At 40.2% G+C, this 17,280-nt stretch overlaps 1 protein-coding gene across 1 annotated transcript in view; it reads right to left on the bottom strand.

The window, feature by feature from the left end:
* Positions 1 to 17,280, bottom strand: part of T265_05827 (hypothetical protein) — a gene marked incomplete at both ends in the record, with an annotated part of 44,126 nt that overhangs the window by 2,311 nt on the left and 24,535 nt on the right. Inside the window, 7 exons of the mRNA XM_009170934.1 lie at positions 853 to 896; positions 1,087 to 1,187; positions 3,820 to 3,940; positions 7,913 to 8,020; positions 9,271 to 9,300; positions 13,754 to 13,798; positions 13,929 to 13,964. Of these exons, the coding sequence (XP_009169198.1) occupies positions 853 to 896; positions 1,087 to 1,187; positions 3,820 to 3,940; positions 7,913 to 8,020; positions 9,271 to 9,300; positions 13,754 to 13,798; positions 13,929 to 13,964 (485 nt within the window). The remainder of the gene's footprint in view (positions 1 to 852; positions 897 to 1,086; positions 1,188 to 3,819; positions 3,941 to 7,912; positions 8,021 to 9,270; positions 9,301 to 13,753; positions 13,799 to 13,928; positions 13,965 to 17,280) is intronic.

Genomic DNA, 17,280 nt, shown 5'->3' with positions numbered 1-17,280 from the left:
ATAGTAAGTAGGACCAACAAGAGGAAGTGCGTCCAAGATAGGTGCAACAGGGACCGGTCCAGAATCGGCCTGCGTTAAGAGATGCCACCCCAGGAAGTAACTACCCCTGGGAAATCAGATCTAAAGTTGTATTTTGAACGTCTACCATCCTACTGCAAAAACTCTGGTTCTTTTTATTCAGGTGGTGTGATTAACTGACATTCGTTCACAAGTTGTTGATCTGCATGCAATTAACGCAGATCTTGCCATTGCAATGCTTTATAGTACGCCTTCCATGAGTCGACTAGTGACGTCAGGGAGTATAGGAAAGCATTACATCATGTTTGACCAAATGGTACATTTTTCTAACTTGCATCACCACTGATTACCTGGAATAAACAATATCAAGGACATTCAAAGACCACCACATACCAATTGTTAGAACAATTTTCCTTTCTCTTCTCAAGATATACAGTTATTAAAACTGCAAAGCATAAATATAGTGAATAGCTAGCCATCCGATTGTAAAGGGTCCTGTAGAGGTCATTCAGCATGTTTTAGAATGTCTTATGAGGAGCTTTTTTGTCCAAATCCGGAAAAGGCTGTGTCTAAATAAACGGGAAACTAAACAATTCCGAGAGTATGAATAGCGAACCATAGATCTTCATTACAATCACAGTTAGTCAAGTAGGCGTACATTCTGATACTGTTCAGCTTTTGTTCGTAAGTTAGATAGAATACAGTCGAACGAGTCCGTGTGTATTGGCTAATTCTCCTGTCAGTGTTTGGTCTATTGGAGTCATCGAATTGGTTGAAAAACCGGTACCGATTTACCAAGATATAGAATTCTCCCAATGTTTCCAAAAAACTTACTATTTTCCTTTTGTGTCAAGCAATTTCATAGTTAGCTCTTGAATCTAAAAATAGAAAAAAATGGAGTAAAAATAGGTTAAGTATTACATAAAGTTTATGTGGCAGTTAAGACCATGTTTTCCCGTTGCAACTTTTTCTTAAGGGCAGAAGATAAACAGATAGAGAAATGCATCAGGATAGGAAGAAACTTCAGGCTAGCTGAGAGTCAAAGTGGCATATTAGGGTCAACCTTACCTCTTCATCTTGTTTTTTGATACGTTCAGTTAGTTCGATCCTTTGCTCCTCCAGCCCTTTGGCCTGCAAGTGCCATGAACCCAAAAGTTCACGTAATTGTTCTAAAAATGTATAGTTCGGGAAAAGTAAGTCTTGTTTTCGTTGCAAGCAGTAATGTGGAAAAGATCAGGTGCAGTCTAATTTCTATTGGTCGTTAGTCCTTCACTGTTTAATAGCAGAGATGCTCAAAGGTCTTTCTAACATGATTCGAAATGTCCCGCTTTTATCTTGAGTAGGTGAGAGAAACGACTTGACCACAATACATGCATGCATCCCAAAAGAACTCATCGATGATAATTTATCCATGTTCAATATATTTTTTTTGCACCATTTCAAAAATAAGCGTGTTCATCAATAGTAAGTGATTTGGAATGATTAGGAAGAGGAGAGAATTTGGCAAAACCTAGCGACGGATCTTTTTCAATAAGAGCCTTAGTTTTGCCGTTGTAAGCCTGCAGTAATTATTCCGCTCTAAACTGTTCCTCTTGTTTCATATGGCTCTAGTTCTACTAGATGGAATGTTGACACAAGCTTTACTTCAAGTAGTCCTGCCCTGTTTTGTCAACTACATTGAGCAACAGGTACTAACCCCGTTTATGTTTCTCGTAATGGTCTGTTTGAAAACATCGTTGACGAGTATGTTAACCTTCCGGATTCAAACTTGTCTTCCTACTAACCTGTAGACGCGTGGTTTTAAAGAAAAAATTCATAAATATTTTAGTATGTTCAAAGCGGGTTGAAGAATACGAACTTCCTACCGTATGTGTGAAAAAAAGGCAAAAATTCATGAGTAGATGTCCACCTAAACCACGGCATGCTGCAGTAGGTTTTCATAAACAAGACACTTTTTCACTATCCACAAAAATTAAGAGAAATCATCCGTTCGTTTTACCTTAACATATAAGTGAGTTCCATGAAAATTCAAACATGAAACTAGGTGTTCTGATTTAAACTATTGCGCCATACAATGCCTTCAGCGACCTTATTGCGACAGTTTTTAATGCTAGATTGCGCTGAGTGAAGCATAGCAGTGTGTTTATCATACGCTTCAATTGCCTAACCCACCATAGTTTGTGGCTTCTTACTAGAGCTGCGAACTGGAAGTCATGTCATAAAAAGATCCAACAGGCGTCAAGAAAAAGCCACGAACCTTTGTTGATAAGCCTAAAAATCGTACTCACTGATCTTTTGGTTTCTCATATGTAACTGGAAATGGACCTTTATATATATTGACCAGGTTCGTTGACGTATTGCATTGATGCAATTAAAGCGCCGAAATAAAAAAATAATCACCCGGAACGTCTTGTTTTGAAGATCATTCATGGATACCATCAAATCCAAAGATTTATTGCCATCGAGCTTCCACTACTACTTAGACGCAACATTCACTAGACATTTTCGTTAGGGGCTTGTAAAGCTGCATACAGAATGAATTGTTATGCATTTTACAAGCAGTGAAACCTGACAAAGTGCCATTTTCATTGGATATCAGGTTGATTTCAAGTCGCAGTATGACCTTGTGTGGAAACGTACAGATGGGCTGCACGACCGTAAATTGCACATTAGCTGGGATGGCAGTCGGTCGAAGTTGATGATGGACACATTAGGGCACGCTTCAAAGCCCGTAATTCAAGTTCACAAGTCGTTCAGCGTTATAAGTTTGAAGAAAGCTCACATGACAGATGTGGGTAGGGAAATGCAACGCCTATGGATGAACCGCAGTACTGAGCTGCCCAGATGCAGTCTTGGAGGATGATGTATTGTGGTGACAGCGTTTTCAGTTCATCATTATTTAACTCATCCAGTTTTTTGTAAACTCTAGAGTGAATTAATTACTTACTATACACTCATTTGCAAATCAATTTGGTTTTCACGGGAGACTCAATTCAATATCCCGTTTATTATATCCTCCAACTGAATGTGCTGCACACAGGCCGCCTCATAAACATCATGAACGAGAGATTCAATTGAGTCTCCCATGAAAATCATATTGATTTGCAAATGAGTGTATTTCCCGAAAACAGTCCAATTTGGGTTCAAGAAGAACATAAGTTTGACGGAAACTCGGGGACTGCACCTACCTGATGAGCCCCAAGAAGGGCGAAACCGGTCGTGGGCTATCGAAGAGTTTTCAGAAAACTTGTGGATAGTTCCCTTTATGAAAATGTACTGCGATATCTCGAATATCGTGCCAACTGAATCATAAGGCGGCCTGTGTGCATCATGAAGTTGCCTTCCCATCTTCTGAATTGGTAAAGGCAACGATGTTTTACCTTGTGTGCGACCTCATTAGAGGGCCTTATTTGTTGCTCCAGACTTTGTTTGGAGCGGCTTTTTTTTACTTAGATAGGCTAGTATGTTGTCAAGCATTGCTGTCCTTCAAGTACGGTTTCAGTTTACTTTATGAATCTCACGGGTGAAAAAACATTTTCTCCTCTACTGTTGCAGTATTTCCAAGCTATCAGTAAGCGGGTTATCAGCTTCGGTTTTGCTGTGCTTACCGCCTGTTGAACTAACCACGAAGTTGGAGAACTATTGACAAGTTTGTTAATCCGAGTTCACTGTTGGGATGCTGGGTCAGTTCCTGCTGTACCGTCCAGTCATGATTGGCGAGTCTCCTGGCATTTCCGGAAGATCAATGGTTCCTAGATAGTTTAACAAAAATATGCCATGTGTGATATACCAATTGCTTACTCTCATCAAGCCCATCAATATTGACCGATGGAACGACAGATTTGAGATACTCTTCTCGGGCACGCATCTCCTTCATTCGCTCAGCTTGCATCTCTTCTTTGGCCTTCCTCATAATGATATCCTGTAACATAGATAGCGTCGGCAGTTGTGTACTGACTTACACGCATCCTAACATGAATCGCGTCATTTAAAGCGCGAAAACGCAGAGCCATATAAACGTAATAAAACTCTATACATATTTAGCGATTTTAAGAAGTAACAGTCGAACGAATTGATTTTGACTACAATCGTTTTTAGTTATGTTGACAATTGCAGCCATTAAAATGACCCCTTGTCAAATGTTTATGAAATATGTGGATATGCAACTGAAGTAGAATACGAACCGCAGTAAAAAAGTACTTTAATGAATGAAATTTATAATACCACTTACATATGCAATTGAATCCCAATTCTGACTATCTTTGGGGTGGAAAATACTTTCGTTTTGCAGCGAGGTATATCATAAGGACAGTACATATATATATATATATATATATATATGCGGACAAATAGCCTCATATTTATAATGTAAAGATATTCGTAGGTAGCCTTTTCCCGCGAGCACTCAATAAAAGCCTTATCTAATGCGGCAGTGCTGCATTTAACAACACATTGTCTGTGTTCTCCGTCATGTCCGTGATCTTGCAAGGTGGCAATACTCAGTAGGTGTTTCAGGGTTGATAGGCCGATGTTATTCCCTCACGTTTACACCGAGGTCATAGACACAGTCAGTAGCTTATTCATTTCCAATCAAACGGTCTTAGGGCGAAAGCTATGTGAAGCGGTACGGTACAGTGGTCGAACCAATCTTTACAGGAAAGCGCACATTTGGTGAAGGAAAAATGTAATAAAAAAGAAAATCGGCCTGAGTACTGCAGGTTTGAAGACTAAGTAGGGGCTCTCTCTCTCTAGAGCAATCCAACTTCCAACACTAAACAAGTGCCGCATTTCCTATTTAGCTAACCTTCAGGCAAAGCTCCTTTTTTGTAAGCGGGCTAGTTCATAATCATCACTTCTATCTTAGTTCAGACTGGCTCCTTCAGATCTTTGATAGGTTCCTCACGAGCCTTGAGTCTGTTCTGCTTGAATCACACCAAAAAAGTGTAGGTGCTTTGAGAATTCGGATGGGCCCATCAGTATACAGTTATTCAAATTTCTGTGCGAAAAGCCATCTGATTTAACGAATATGTCGAGCGGAACTGGCCCTGATTTCTATTGATAAGCAGGAGTGTCGACCTTTGTTAGCTTAATGCTTTATTACAAAAAATACACCGTTGCAAAACTAGCCAGTTATTCTTCGAAATAAGCGTTTTTCCCATCAATTTGTGTGAAGGAGAAATGATCGCTTTCCAATCCGTCAGCTATCATGACAATAAGGCCATTCACGTGAATTGCTCAGGTATTTTTGGCTGTCATCTTATGCCTACTGACTGTGTTTTTTGTAAATGTGCCTTGAAATGACAGTCACGTCTTACCCCTGATGTACTTGTCCAAACTTAGAAATTGTTTATGATAGATTTGTTTATACTGCTTCTACTCTGCCTTGATTGTAAATTTGAGATCACTTTATGATTTACGGGGGTATGATCCTACAAAACGTTCGCTGAGAAAGGAGTCAGTAGTATCTGAAACGTAGTTATCATTGGAATGTGCCAAGCTGTTTGTTGTTGGACAAAATTCCAGTTATGTCGCCTAGATTTGTGCACGGAAGGAAGAGTGTAAATCCACTATCGTAACATCCGGGAAGATTTCACCCAGAAGTAAATCACAGTGGCTTTTTTCGTGTCGACAGGAGCTCTTCGTTATCGCTTAGTTGCCGTTTACTCTGCCAAACACGCCATCAAAGAATCTTCTCAGTCCTACAAGTAATGTGTTCAGTAACAAGGCTGCTCGTGCAAGCCATATTGTACCACATTCTGTGGGGATTAGTTCATATTCTTTCGATACGATTCCACCATTTCATTCATAGTCGCACCATGAAGACTGCGAATCCAGGAAGATTTATGCTTTACGCATCCATCATTTCTTGGACTGCTAACCCAGAGGATTACAGCGTTTCCCAGGATGTGTAGACGATTATTAACAGCGCTAATTGATGCCGATAAGAATCTAAAAATAGCCATTGGGTCGTTGAATTTTATGTTTTATTGCTGTAATATCTAGTGACGGTGGAGGATATGTTCTGCAATCACCGAGTTTCCAGTGTATCGTCAAGTCCACTGTTAACTGGCTTGTTCCTAGATACTGAAAACGCGATACCAGAGGTGAATCCGTGTTAACGCTTTCCTATGTAGACAAAGCGAAATGTTGTTTTTTCAAACGCATTAGGAGCTTCCAAGTTTACACCGGCACAGTAAACTATGTTTGCTTTAGACAAAGAGATTTTCTGGCCTTATAACCTGCAAGCCGTCAACCTATGCTGGTAGCCGAAGGGTAGCAGAACTCCTTCAAACATGGTAAAAAGTAATTTACATGGGGCATCCCAAGAACCCTCCATAAGAATCGCATATGAAACACGATATAGTTTAAGTGTCATACAACTTCGACTGGATTTATATATCAGCCTTGGTCTAAGCGCTCTTAGAACCGCCACTCTGACTTGTAGAAAAACAAAAATTTATTCCATGAAACGATACTCTCCAAACCTTAAAATCTTTTCATTTCAAGAGATTGAGGAGGAAAATCTACTGTGGATTTTCCCTGCCGGTTACAGATTTCGTCAGCATAGTCCTGCATAGGCTGACGAATATGAAACACAATGGCGGTTGACTGATCGTGTACACTGTGTTGAATGTTATTTATCTACCAAGTCGTTTTTTATAGTGTGCATTTAACAGATATCTTGTCTGAACATAAAATCCCAGTAAAACTAGGCTTTGGAATTCCACAATATATGTTATTAAGCACTGTATTAGAGAAGCAATGTTTACAATGCGTGTCACGATTTCGTTGCACCTATGAGATGGATAGAAATTCATCAAGTACTACGAGTTCCATATTGGTTGGGAAGACCGCAAGTTATGTCAACGTCGTTTAACTGGTGCGAAAAAAATCGTTTTTCAAAGAGGGTTAATCACACCTGTAAAGGCATGATTCAGCATAACCAATGGTTAAGCCTCTTAAGGAAGGTAACATTTTGATGTCAGAATCCTAATTTTGCATCTGTGTACTTAAGCTTAACAGGCTACCCCAATCTGATATACTTCACTGACATACCTTGCATCTTCAGACGCTTAAAAAACCTTGGATGAGTAGCAAAATTAACACAAGATAGACCGTCATACGCCAAAACGTACACGCAAGATCGGTCTCGACAACGTAAAGTAATCAATCAACCCGCAGTTTCACAAGTACGGTGGACTTTACTTCAGAGGTAGAATCAAAAGATAAGCATCTCTCAAGCATAAATGAACGCCTAATGCCTAATAATTCATCCGCACCTTTGTTTCGAGGCTCACACATGCAGTCTACAAAGGTCACCTTGTAGTAAACATGAATACAGTTTGGGTCTAAATTTGCGAATACCTTTTTTGACCAACCATATCTATGAATGTGTGGCTGGTGAGTGCAACAAAAGGTATGCACCAGTAGAGTTTAATCCGTAAGTGCGGGGATAAATGGAGCGACCCTACCACGTCCAATCTGCGTATATCCCGCAACACTGCTTGATACAAAGCGCCTTGTACCTAAGGATCGTGCAATGCTAACTTTGCACGCAACACAACCGAAATAGAACGCACCAAAACTGGTTCAGTAAATGTCAATCGCGCTTGTACCTTTTTCTATAAAGATTACGATTACCAGGGAACCCTTATCCAACTAAACAAGAGTAACTGACAGGCAGTAAATAAACCTGGTATGCACATATGCATTATTTCAAACACTTCTGGATGTATCATTTGTTACTAGTACGCTTGTGTAAAAACTGTTTTTGCCTCGAGCCACCAGTCCAGTAACAAGCTTAGTTCTGGAAGCTTCCTTTAGCATCATTTGAGAACGCGCAAATTAATACCACTACACGATGGTTTTGACGCTGAAACATTGACCAACTAACCTTTAGTTTCTTCCGCCTTTCCTTGCTTAGGCCACCAAGGCCAACTTTTCGATAAGTCATTCGTCTCGGGCTTGGACTGAGACTTTGACTATCGGCATTTTGCTTGTGCTGTAAAGTAAGTAGAAAAATTTCTGAAGATAACGATGGTTAAAAAAGCTCAGTGACAACTAAATAGCTACTACACAAGTGGTTACTCTGGTAGCTGAGTGGGTTCAGCTACGCGCCAAACTATTTGAGGGTATAAGCGATTTGATGAAGCGAGAAACGTTTCTCTGCGTAATTTGCCTTGAAATTTCGAGCAGAATATAACACTTTAGAGAAACACTGATTTAGATTTGCACTTATTTGGGCTGGCGTATTTTGAGTTGGAATAGTCTCATGAGCAGCGGAACCTGGAGCCGTCTTTTTAGTTCATAGTTTTGGCCTTGTTTGTGTTTACATACCGAACTATGTGCGACTACCCATAATTCTCTGTATTTGAGCTGTTTGTTCTGTCCCGATAATCACGGACGTTGGCTTTGTGGGCATATTGTCTACAGAAGGAACGCATCAGCAATAAAATCCTCAAAATAACGGTAACTTTCCTAAATCCTAGCCATAGACACCTCGATATTATATCCATTGAATCGACTATTAGTACAAACGCTAATTTGTTGAATCCGAAAACATTTCGTCTTCCGGTGGACTGTCTTTGAAAGGTATTTCTGACACTCAAAGTGATGGAATTCTCAAGGAATGGGCGACATTTCATTATCCCGATTGTATAAATGGAAGCACAAAGCGCAGTTGCCTAAACACCATGCAATCATAAAATTGCCTTTCCATTCCGAGTGCTCCAGAGTAAGCTGCTTTGTTGTCAGAAGACGAAGAGATGCAACCGCATTACGCGAAAATTATGGGATTCTGGACCGTAGTTTTCATCCTTAATATCTACCACGACTAATTACCTAATCTATATCCAGCAAACTTATTTTTCGCTAGAACTTACCATGTCCGTTTGCTAGTGTGAAAAAACTGTTATCATATCATTTTTCCGTCGATTAAAGCATTCTGATCAGGTCACACCAAATAGTGCTTTTCACTAAGAATTTAAGGCACGCAATGAAGTCGAGGCTGTTGAGACGTTGCAATTCTTGAGTACTTTTGAAGATTTCAAATACATTCCGAGAAAACGGACCAAGAAATGTAAAAGTGTAAAAGTTATCCTTTGATGCATCATGCTGCAAAGCCTGATGTCATCCACTCCCAGACTGTGAGAAGGGAAAATCCGGAAGATGGTGGTGGTTCTTATTAACCATCAACACACTCAGTGAAACACGATTTGGAATCGAAAATATTGGGCCAAATTTTTAACTTACCTCACGTTTGGCCTCTCGTGCACGTTGAACCTGGAGTAAAACGACAAAAATTAGTGATGACAAAAGCAACATATGAGCTCCGGATGCCTGGAGCTGACATCATTCATGGTTGTTGGTTATTGGGAGCTACGAAATGGCTAAGTTTTATCCGAGCCGATTTTGTTAGAGAAAAGCTGGGCGAAAAATTCGGAAATCTATATTTTTCAAAAACTGTATGGTTGGCTTAACAACACTGGTTACCACCGCTACCAACGGATTTTGATTCGACGGCTTATTATAAACGCAGTGAAGGACACTACCAAGATGATTACGTGGTTGTTGCCAACTTGTTGAGTCGTTACTAGCTGGTGAAGATTTTCCGGTCCACGTCCTTATCCAGAAGGTTTCATACTCAGTTTCCTTGTGTGCATCACATAGCTTGCATGCACTCGGTATCAAATAGATGAATTTCGACTGATGAATCTTGGAACGGCAGATTTCTGGTTTATGCGGAGGAATATGGCGCATTTGAAGTGGGTCACTGTGGCTGCCACTGTAAGTCAACGATTCATGCCGAGCCCGCAGCGCCTCTTAATATTCATTGTGTTGTGTGCCTAATTACGACCTCAAAGCAAGTTTCAAGCAGGTATCCCAAAATGTCTGTGAATGTTCTCGAAATAGGCACTGTTGATCGGTAGCTGAAGGAACTAGAGTTTCGAGACTGTCTTCTGAAAATGTCTTTTAACCTGGATGGTTCCTGTCTTTTGCAAGGTCGCGTTAGTATGCTTCGACGATCAAATTTAAGAAGTTCGTATGTCTACCTGACCATATAGCTTTTGTATGCATACTTGACAAAATAAGTTCCTCATCAGTACAACCTCCACGTCATGTGCTTCTTCCGGCTCCAACAAAAAACTGCATGATGAATTTCTGGAGCCAAAACAGCACGCTAGATGATGTCTTCCTATACAACTCGAAGGTGGCTCGATACCCACAATTCACAGCAGTCATGTTTATCGCAGAAAACACGTAAAATTGTTGGCTCTAGTGAGTCTTTTGGCTGCACATCTGGTAGCTGTCAGTTCAGTCGCAGGGAGCTCATGTATTTAGAAAACTTTGATGAAGTAAATTTCTCATTTAATCAATATATGCATATTTCGGCCACTAATATAACTTTGTTGTCTAAAAGCTGCAGTGGGAACACTAACCTGTTGAGATAATAACACTTCGCTCACCATCACCTTTCGTGGAAACCTGAGTGCGCCGCTTATTATAATAAACGTCACACCTATTCACTTGAAAATATGGTAGGATAAAAATCATTTTTACGATCACGGTAATGAAATAATCCTGCCAGAATACCAAATCTTCACTCAGCCAAAATATGTCAGAATCGAAATTACAAAACAGAATAATGAGTGATGCCTTACAGCCAAGTTATTGACCTCCGGCTCAGATGTTCCTTTCGACTACTATGTTTGGTTTTAGGATGCGCTTTATTCATGCTGAACAGTAAAAGCTTGCCCTCAATAATACGGCAAAAAGTGTTTGGAATTTCCATACGAGCTATGGTTTGTGTCGCAGCCACAACATGTGAGACAGTGATGTCAAAGACAATAATTACTGAATATATGAGGTTGGCTCACCTGAAAAGCTTCTTCCCAGACTTATACCCCTGGGTGGTCATCGTTAAAATGTCACTTCCTTCCAGTGAGATCTATTGCATTAGTTATACTGGCTTTAGTGTTATTTGGATGCCTGTGAACTTTGCCAGCTATCTGTTGGACAGTAACAGTTCTTGAAAAGTTCCTTACCCTTCTTCCAGTAAATTTTTGTACAGCTGGTTCACATAAATTTAAAACAATTTAGTGTGTTCGACAGGAGTAAAAATAGACAGGCTAAATGGTGTCTAATTGAACGCCGTTGGAGCGAACAGAAAGTGTGAAACCGCATTCCGGAAGTCGATTGTGGAAAAATCCAAAAGCGCCCTGGCTGTTATTAGTTCCTACCTCGTAAGACACTGACAAGTTCGCCTCTGTTGTTAATTTTCTGTCGTTTCATATTCAATTTGTCTCAATTTTCTATCAATGGTTGTCGCATTTATCACTAAAAACGAAGTCAGGACTGTTGACCGAAAACTTGTACTACATCCTAAGTATTACGTAGAATATTTTATTCATGGTCATAGTAGTGTTCTAAAGCACTGTTGACTAAGTTGGGGCTGTTTTTACGTCGCAAAAAAATGTGGGGTTTTCTATGTAAGGCAAACCAAGTAAATCAGCTGATGGTGTGGCTATCAAGAGTCCATTAAGCCTGCTTTTTTTGCTGAAGCTGCAAGGATGACTTAAGTTTCAGAATATTTTTTCAATGGATAATTTTTGCCTATTCCAACCCACCCACCCTGACTCCTGTTCCATATTTTTGGCTGCAGTTCGTAAATATACACGGTTTTATGTATGTCGTAGGTCACCTGAAACGTTTTCTTTGGTGTAAGGTATGTGGAGCGGTCAGATCTACAGGTCTCAAAATACATTTGAATTGCTCATGTGCACCGATTGGTGAGAAATGTCGTACATGACAAGAAGACTATAATTAATTAAGCCTCCAAAAACTGATATCCGTAGTTCTTTTTAAGGTATACATGGTAATCAGAATCCAAACAAATCTAACTCATTTAGCTGAGCAGAAAAACACGTAGACTTTTATACCAAAAGCTACCACCAAGACAATAACATACTGCATGAGCTCTCAACCGCTTTAAAAAGAGTCAACACTGCGGCAAAGATGATTATGCCATTGATAATCGGAGGCTTTGGTGTGCACAAGGGCACCCTGAGCCATGTAAAATTCCTAGTGCAGTTTACGGTTCCTTTGTAGTTACGAGAGGTTTAGTTTGGAACACAGACAGATATTCAGTGGAATGCGCGTCACAACCCATTTTGAAGTGCACACTCTAAATGCCATTAAGACAACAGCGGTTAAGTCACCGTTTAGTGTTCAAGTGTGATCAGCAAGTAGTTCGTGTAAGTTGGGACAAGAGATCACGATAATTCATATTCTTCATATGGGTGGCTGTGGATGACCACCATCTGAGGTTATGCTGGACACATGGGACTGTGAGCCAACAGCGATGCGTGACCGATCCCGTATACTCAATTGGTGTATATCATTTACGAAGAGAAGCTTCTCACCGCACTACAAGTTAATAATTATCACATCTAAGTCCAGATTATCAAGTATCCAATGAGCAGAAAGGAAAGTTAAGAATATTGATTGCCTGGTAACAATTAGTCAGACTTTCAGGCTAGCACTTTTAATGGGCTGAAATGAAAGAAGAAACATGGAGGAAACATTGGTTCCTATTTCCTATGAGTAAAGAAAATTAATCTAGTTGGTAAAGTATAAAGTGGCTACCTGAACCGAAGTGAACTTTGTGGTTATGACGCAGATCTAATGCTCGTTAGGTTGGTGGTACGAACCAACTCCTGTGTCTTGCTTACTCCTATATGAGCTTGGGTACCTGACAGCATCTCAGCCATCATGCGTCATTCAAGCAGCAAAGCACCAAAAGGGTTCCACAGATAAGCGATTATTATTCGTTTTATAAAAATGACGGCTGGTCAATTGTTTATGTAACAGAGTAGGGTATGCTAGCAGTGGATTTTTGATTAGCTTCAGTAGTAGCTTAGATTTAGCCCTTGTATTGCACAGCATCACTGAGAAAGATGTCAGAACTTGAAGCCATACCAAATAGATGATGAAACCACCATCAAAGTTAGCAGTAGATTTTCTAGGAAGGTAAAATAAAAAGTTCCTTTCGCTGAGTCAGAAATTATTGATCGAGTCAATCCTAGAGACTGTCCTTTTGGCAAAGGTTCGCACTGTTTCGCGACCTTTTATTAATATGAACAGATAGGTTGGCAATCAGTGGATTTTATAAAAAATGAAGGAGAATATGCATACTAAAAATGCATTCAAAATCCTCACCCTTTCGTTCGATATGGACTGGGCGTTTGTGGTAGTAGTGTCAAAATTATTCCATTTGGACTGTCGTCAGGCACCGAGTTATGTCCAAACCAAAATAGCCGCCCTTTTTATCCAGCAACAGAAAAAACGCCTGACACTCTTGTGTGCAAACGTGAACTTCCATCATCATACAATTGTAGGTGTTTGTTGTTAGCGTTGAATGTGTCAGAAAAACAAATGGTTTCTAGCCTCATTCAATGTTTTTCCACTAGGAACAGTGATTTTTCAAATGTCATTCCTCCGGTAAAAATTCATAAAGGTCCATTATGATTTACGCTACTTTCAAGGCATTCTTACGGTATCAAGCGTATGTTCAGAACAATATTTAATGACCGACATGGTATGCTTTAGAACGTGGACTGATTTTTTCTTCCTGTTGTGTGAGATTTCTGTGGCAGAATCTCAATATAACGGCAGTTTTATCCCATTTTTCCCATAGCAAGCGATAATCGGGCAACAGGTATGGAGAGCGACTTACTTCCTCCCTTTCCCTTTGAAGTTTTGCCTGGCGAGCTTCTTCTTCCTTTCAGAAGTAAGAGTAAAACAAGATGTTAAATATAAACGAATATGCCGCGTGAAATTGGTAAACTCAGCTAAACTGTGCACACACTACTTTATACTGCATATCATTATTAGTGCACTGCTGAACTCACTTGTCGCTCAAGTTCACCAGATTGTATTCGTGCAACCTGTTAAGCGAAAAATAAAAACGTTTCTAAGCAACAGTGTTATCAAAACGCATTGGGGGACAACAAAATGTGCAATACGGTAAATGGAAGAATTGGCAGATTAGTGTTATATTTCACCCAGTGATATTATAGCATCTGTGAGCCCACCACATGAACACATTTGGATCAATAATTTTTTAGCAGAGGTGAAGTGAATGTCAGCCACTGGCAAAAGTAAAAGCATGTTCATTTAGTTAACTGTCATCTTTCTGGAAATCTCAACCCTTATTCTCCTAAAAATTTCATTCTGGAGGCATTGGTCTATCACGTAATAGGATTTTATTTCCTCATCTCCAAAAAATAACTAGAAAAAATTGGCTGTTTTATTTAGAAAAGTTGCATTTCGTCCCAGAAAACAGCTTTGGAAAACAGACTTTCTCCAGCTGAGCGAATTCGTTCTTTTTCACTGTATTGTTAAGTTACTGGAGGGTTCATGCGTCAGATAATGTAGTGAGGTTTCTTCTAAAAATAAACAAACGAATTGCTGGTCAGTGACCCATGGCCAATTTTTATAGGGCTTGAACTCCAACCGGGAGATTGAGCATTATAATCCGTCTTGCAATTGTGACCTGTGGAAAATGTTGCATGTGCATGAAACTATTGTATCAGCCGCTAAAAGGTGGACTTTCAATTAGAAAGACGTTATTGTTGAAGTCATTGTAGACGGCTTTTATCATTAAAAGCCCTGAGTCATTAGTTTTTGCATAAGTCAGGGATTTTGTCAGTTTACTTGGTCAACATTGTGCTTGAATGTTGTCAGTTTGAAGCCCGTTACAGTTCGACTACATGTGGAGGTCCGCTTTTTCACAATACCATACCTACACTTAGGTTGGCGACACATTTCAGAACCAGTTATGGGTCAATCCACAACCTGATTAATATTACTTTTGATTTTATTTAAGGAAGATTTATGTTACATGATGGTAGTAGAAAGGATCAGATTGGACATTGAAAACCTTTCAAGTTTTCCAAATTTATTTGGATCTGATAACATATTTTTATTGAAGTGATATTCTTGAGGAATTTACGAAAGCAGCAGTCAGCGACCCAAACCGTCTATTTTTATCAGCAGTCGTACGTTTAAGGAATAATTTTGAAAAAAAAACAACAAAACAGTTTTGTATCTGTGCGCCAAGTTTGCGTAAAATTTTACAAAAAAGAAGAAAAAAGTGCTAGGCTTTGGGCTTCTATGGAGCACGAAGAAACTTGCAAAGGATGTGAACATTTTCGAGACACTACCAGCCGCATGGCATTACATGGGTTGGCATTTAATGACATACTAAAGGAGACCTTAGAGACAACTACGGTTCGAGTAGCCGGAGTTCAGAAAATTTCGCCATAAGCCGTTAAATTTCTCTTTTGGAAGGCATTTTGTTCTTGAGTAAACACACCACGTCAATTCAGCTGTCACTCTTCAAGCTGATTTATTTTTTGGGTGATATCTTTATCTTGCAAAATATATGACCGTCACTCACAACAGTTTGCTGCGGAACTCGAAACAACTTCGATTCGGATGAACAACACACTGCCCATGTGTAACTCAGATAGCCAACACATATCTTTCAAAAACAACGAGGTAAAACGAATATTTGTGTGTGGTACTAGCGCTTGGTCACAAGGAATAAGGCAAAACTCTGTTCGCTTTTTGGATGGAGGGAAATCCTTTCTATGAGCTTAGCGGAGAATTGGCAGAGCCGGTGCCGTTTAAGCCTGATGAGCTCTCACTCAATCGGCATGTTCCGTAAGACAGAGTGTAACTGACCCATAAAGATACCTTCACAAGTTTACCATTAAGTAATCAAATAAGGTCAATGACAGATGGATTGTAAAGCTTTGCAACATCATAGCCGACCCGTCAATGTCGGAGTAAAGCATTCCACCGGGCTTACTGCGGTTCTTCCTTGTCAGGTAGTACGAATGACTAAGGAAGTGCAGTCCAGTTTACTCCTCACAATGAATCTGGTCTGGAACATCTTGTTATCTAGCCGTAAGCCTGGCAGTAAGCTGCATTAGACGTCCCAGTTATCCCTCTGACACCGCGAAATTGGATGCGCTGACTTCACATCCATCACTATTTCCAGTGCATTGTAAACTTAACCTTCTGTCATTTCATTTAATAGACTGGTTCATCTTATATGTTGGCCTTGCCTCAGGGCAGTGCACGCAGTACACAATGCGTGTTGTTTGCCAGCTTCCTTAAAGAAGTTCAAATAAAAATCCACGAACTCAACCTTCTGTATCTCACATACCCACATGCATGGATAATTTTTCAAGAAATCCGGGGCATCATCGCCGAATAACCACAGTACTCCTGATTCTTTCTTCCGGCGCTTAGTTCCACTTACGCAATTTAGACTTTCACATTTTGACAACCATGAGCCGATTTGCATTGATAATCACATCGACTCATTTCATACCATGAAAGAGCTAAAATGTCGATAAGTATTGCTTATCGTGAGTTCCGAATATCCGGGCGTTTTGATTAACCTTGTTTTTTTCTGTCTAACTGCGCAGATGTTTTTCATACAGCTGTAAGGAAACTCGGATACTCCAGAATGAAGTCAGTCCAGTGTATGTGAAGCTTCAGGCGGAAGGGCCGAAGTTTCTTCACTAGATAGAAATCCGTCGGACAAAAGGGATCTGGCGGAGAGGTGCACTGACACTCCCAAGCAAACGGACAACAGAGAGTGTCCATGAACGTCTCGCGTGAACTGACTAAACATAACAGGTAGCCAGGGAAAGGCAATTTTTGTGAATATTCCAGCGAGCACCACGGGCTGACAAACGGGATGACGGAAATCTTATAATGACATCAGAAACGGAATATGCCAATGGACACGTGTGTTACAAACTCAGTTTCCTTTTAGGGTAACAAATAGTGGGAAAACATGTTCCCGATCGGTTGGCTGCCTCTATGCTGGGGACATAGCGCAGCTGCATCCATTGTCTGCAGAATCATCTTTACCAGGGTACAAGTGGTAAGTGCTACGAACCTGCGCAAGACAGTAACCATTACCACTGCGGTTTGCTCGCGTATGAACCAAGGGATGTCCCTAATGAACTGGAGCACCCTATCTGTGCAGTAAAATAAGCCACCAATATGAAAACTATATGCTGCACAAAAGGCCGTTCGATGAAGCTTAACTACAGTTAGTTGGCGCGTAAATAAACGCGACAAACAAATAGCCTTCAGTATTTCAATCAGTGCGAATTCTCCTAGAAAACGAAGGTCGTAGAGCACAGTCTGCGGTTTGTAATTATCCTGGTTTGTAGCGAA

This window comes from Opisthorchis viverrini, assembly GCF_000715545.1.
Source record: "Opisthorchis viverrini unplaced genomic scaffold opera_v5_112, whole genome shotgun sequence".
Taxonomy (NCBI): domain Eukaryota; kingdom Metazoa; phylum Platyhelminthes; class Trematoda; order Opisthorchiida; family Opisthorchiidae; genus Opisthorchis; species Opisthorchis viverrini.
This window is presented reverse-complemented; position numbering and strand designations above follow the sequence as displayed.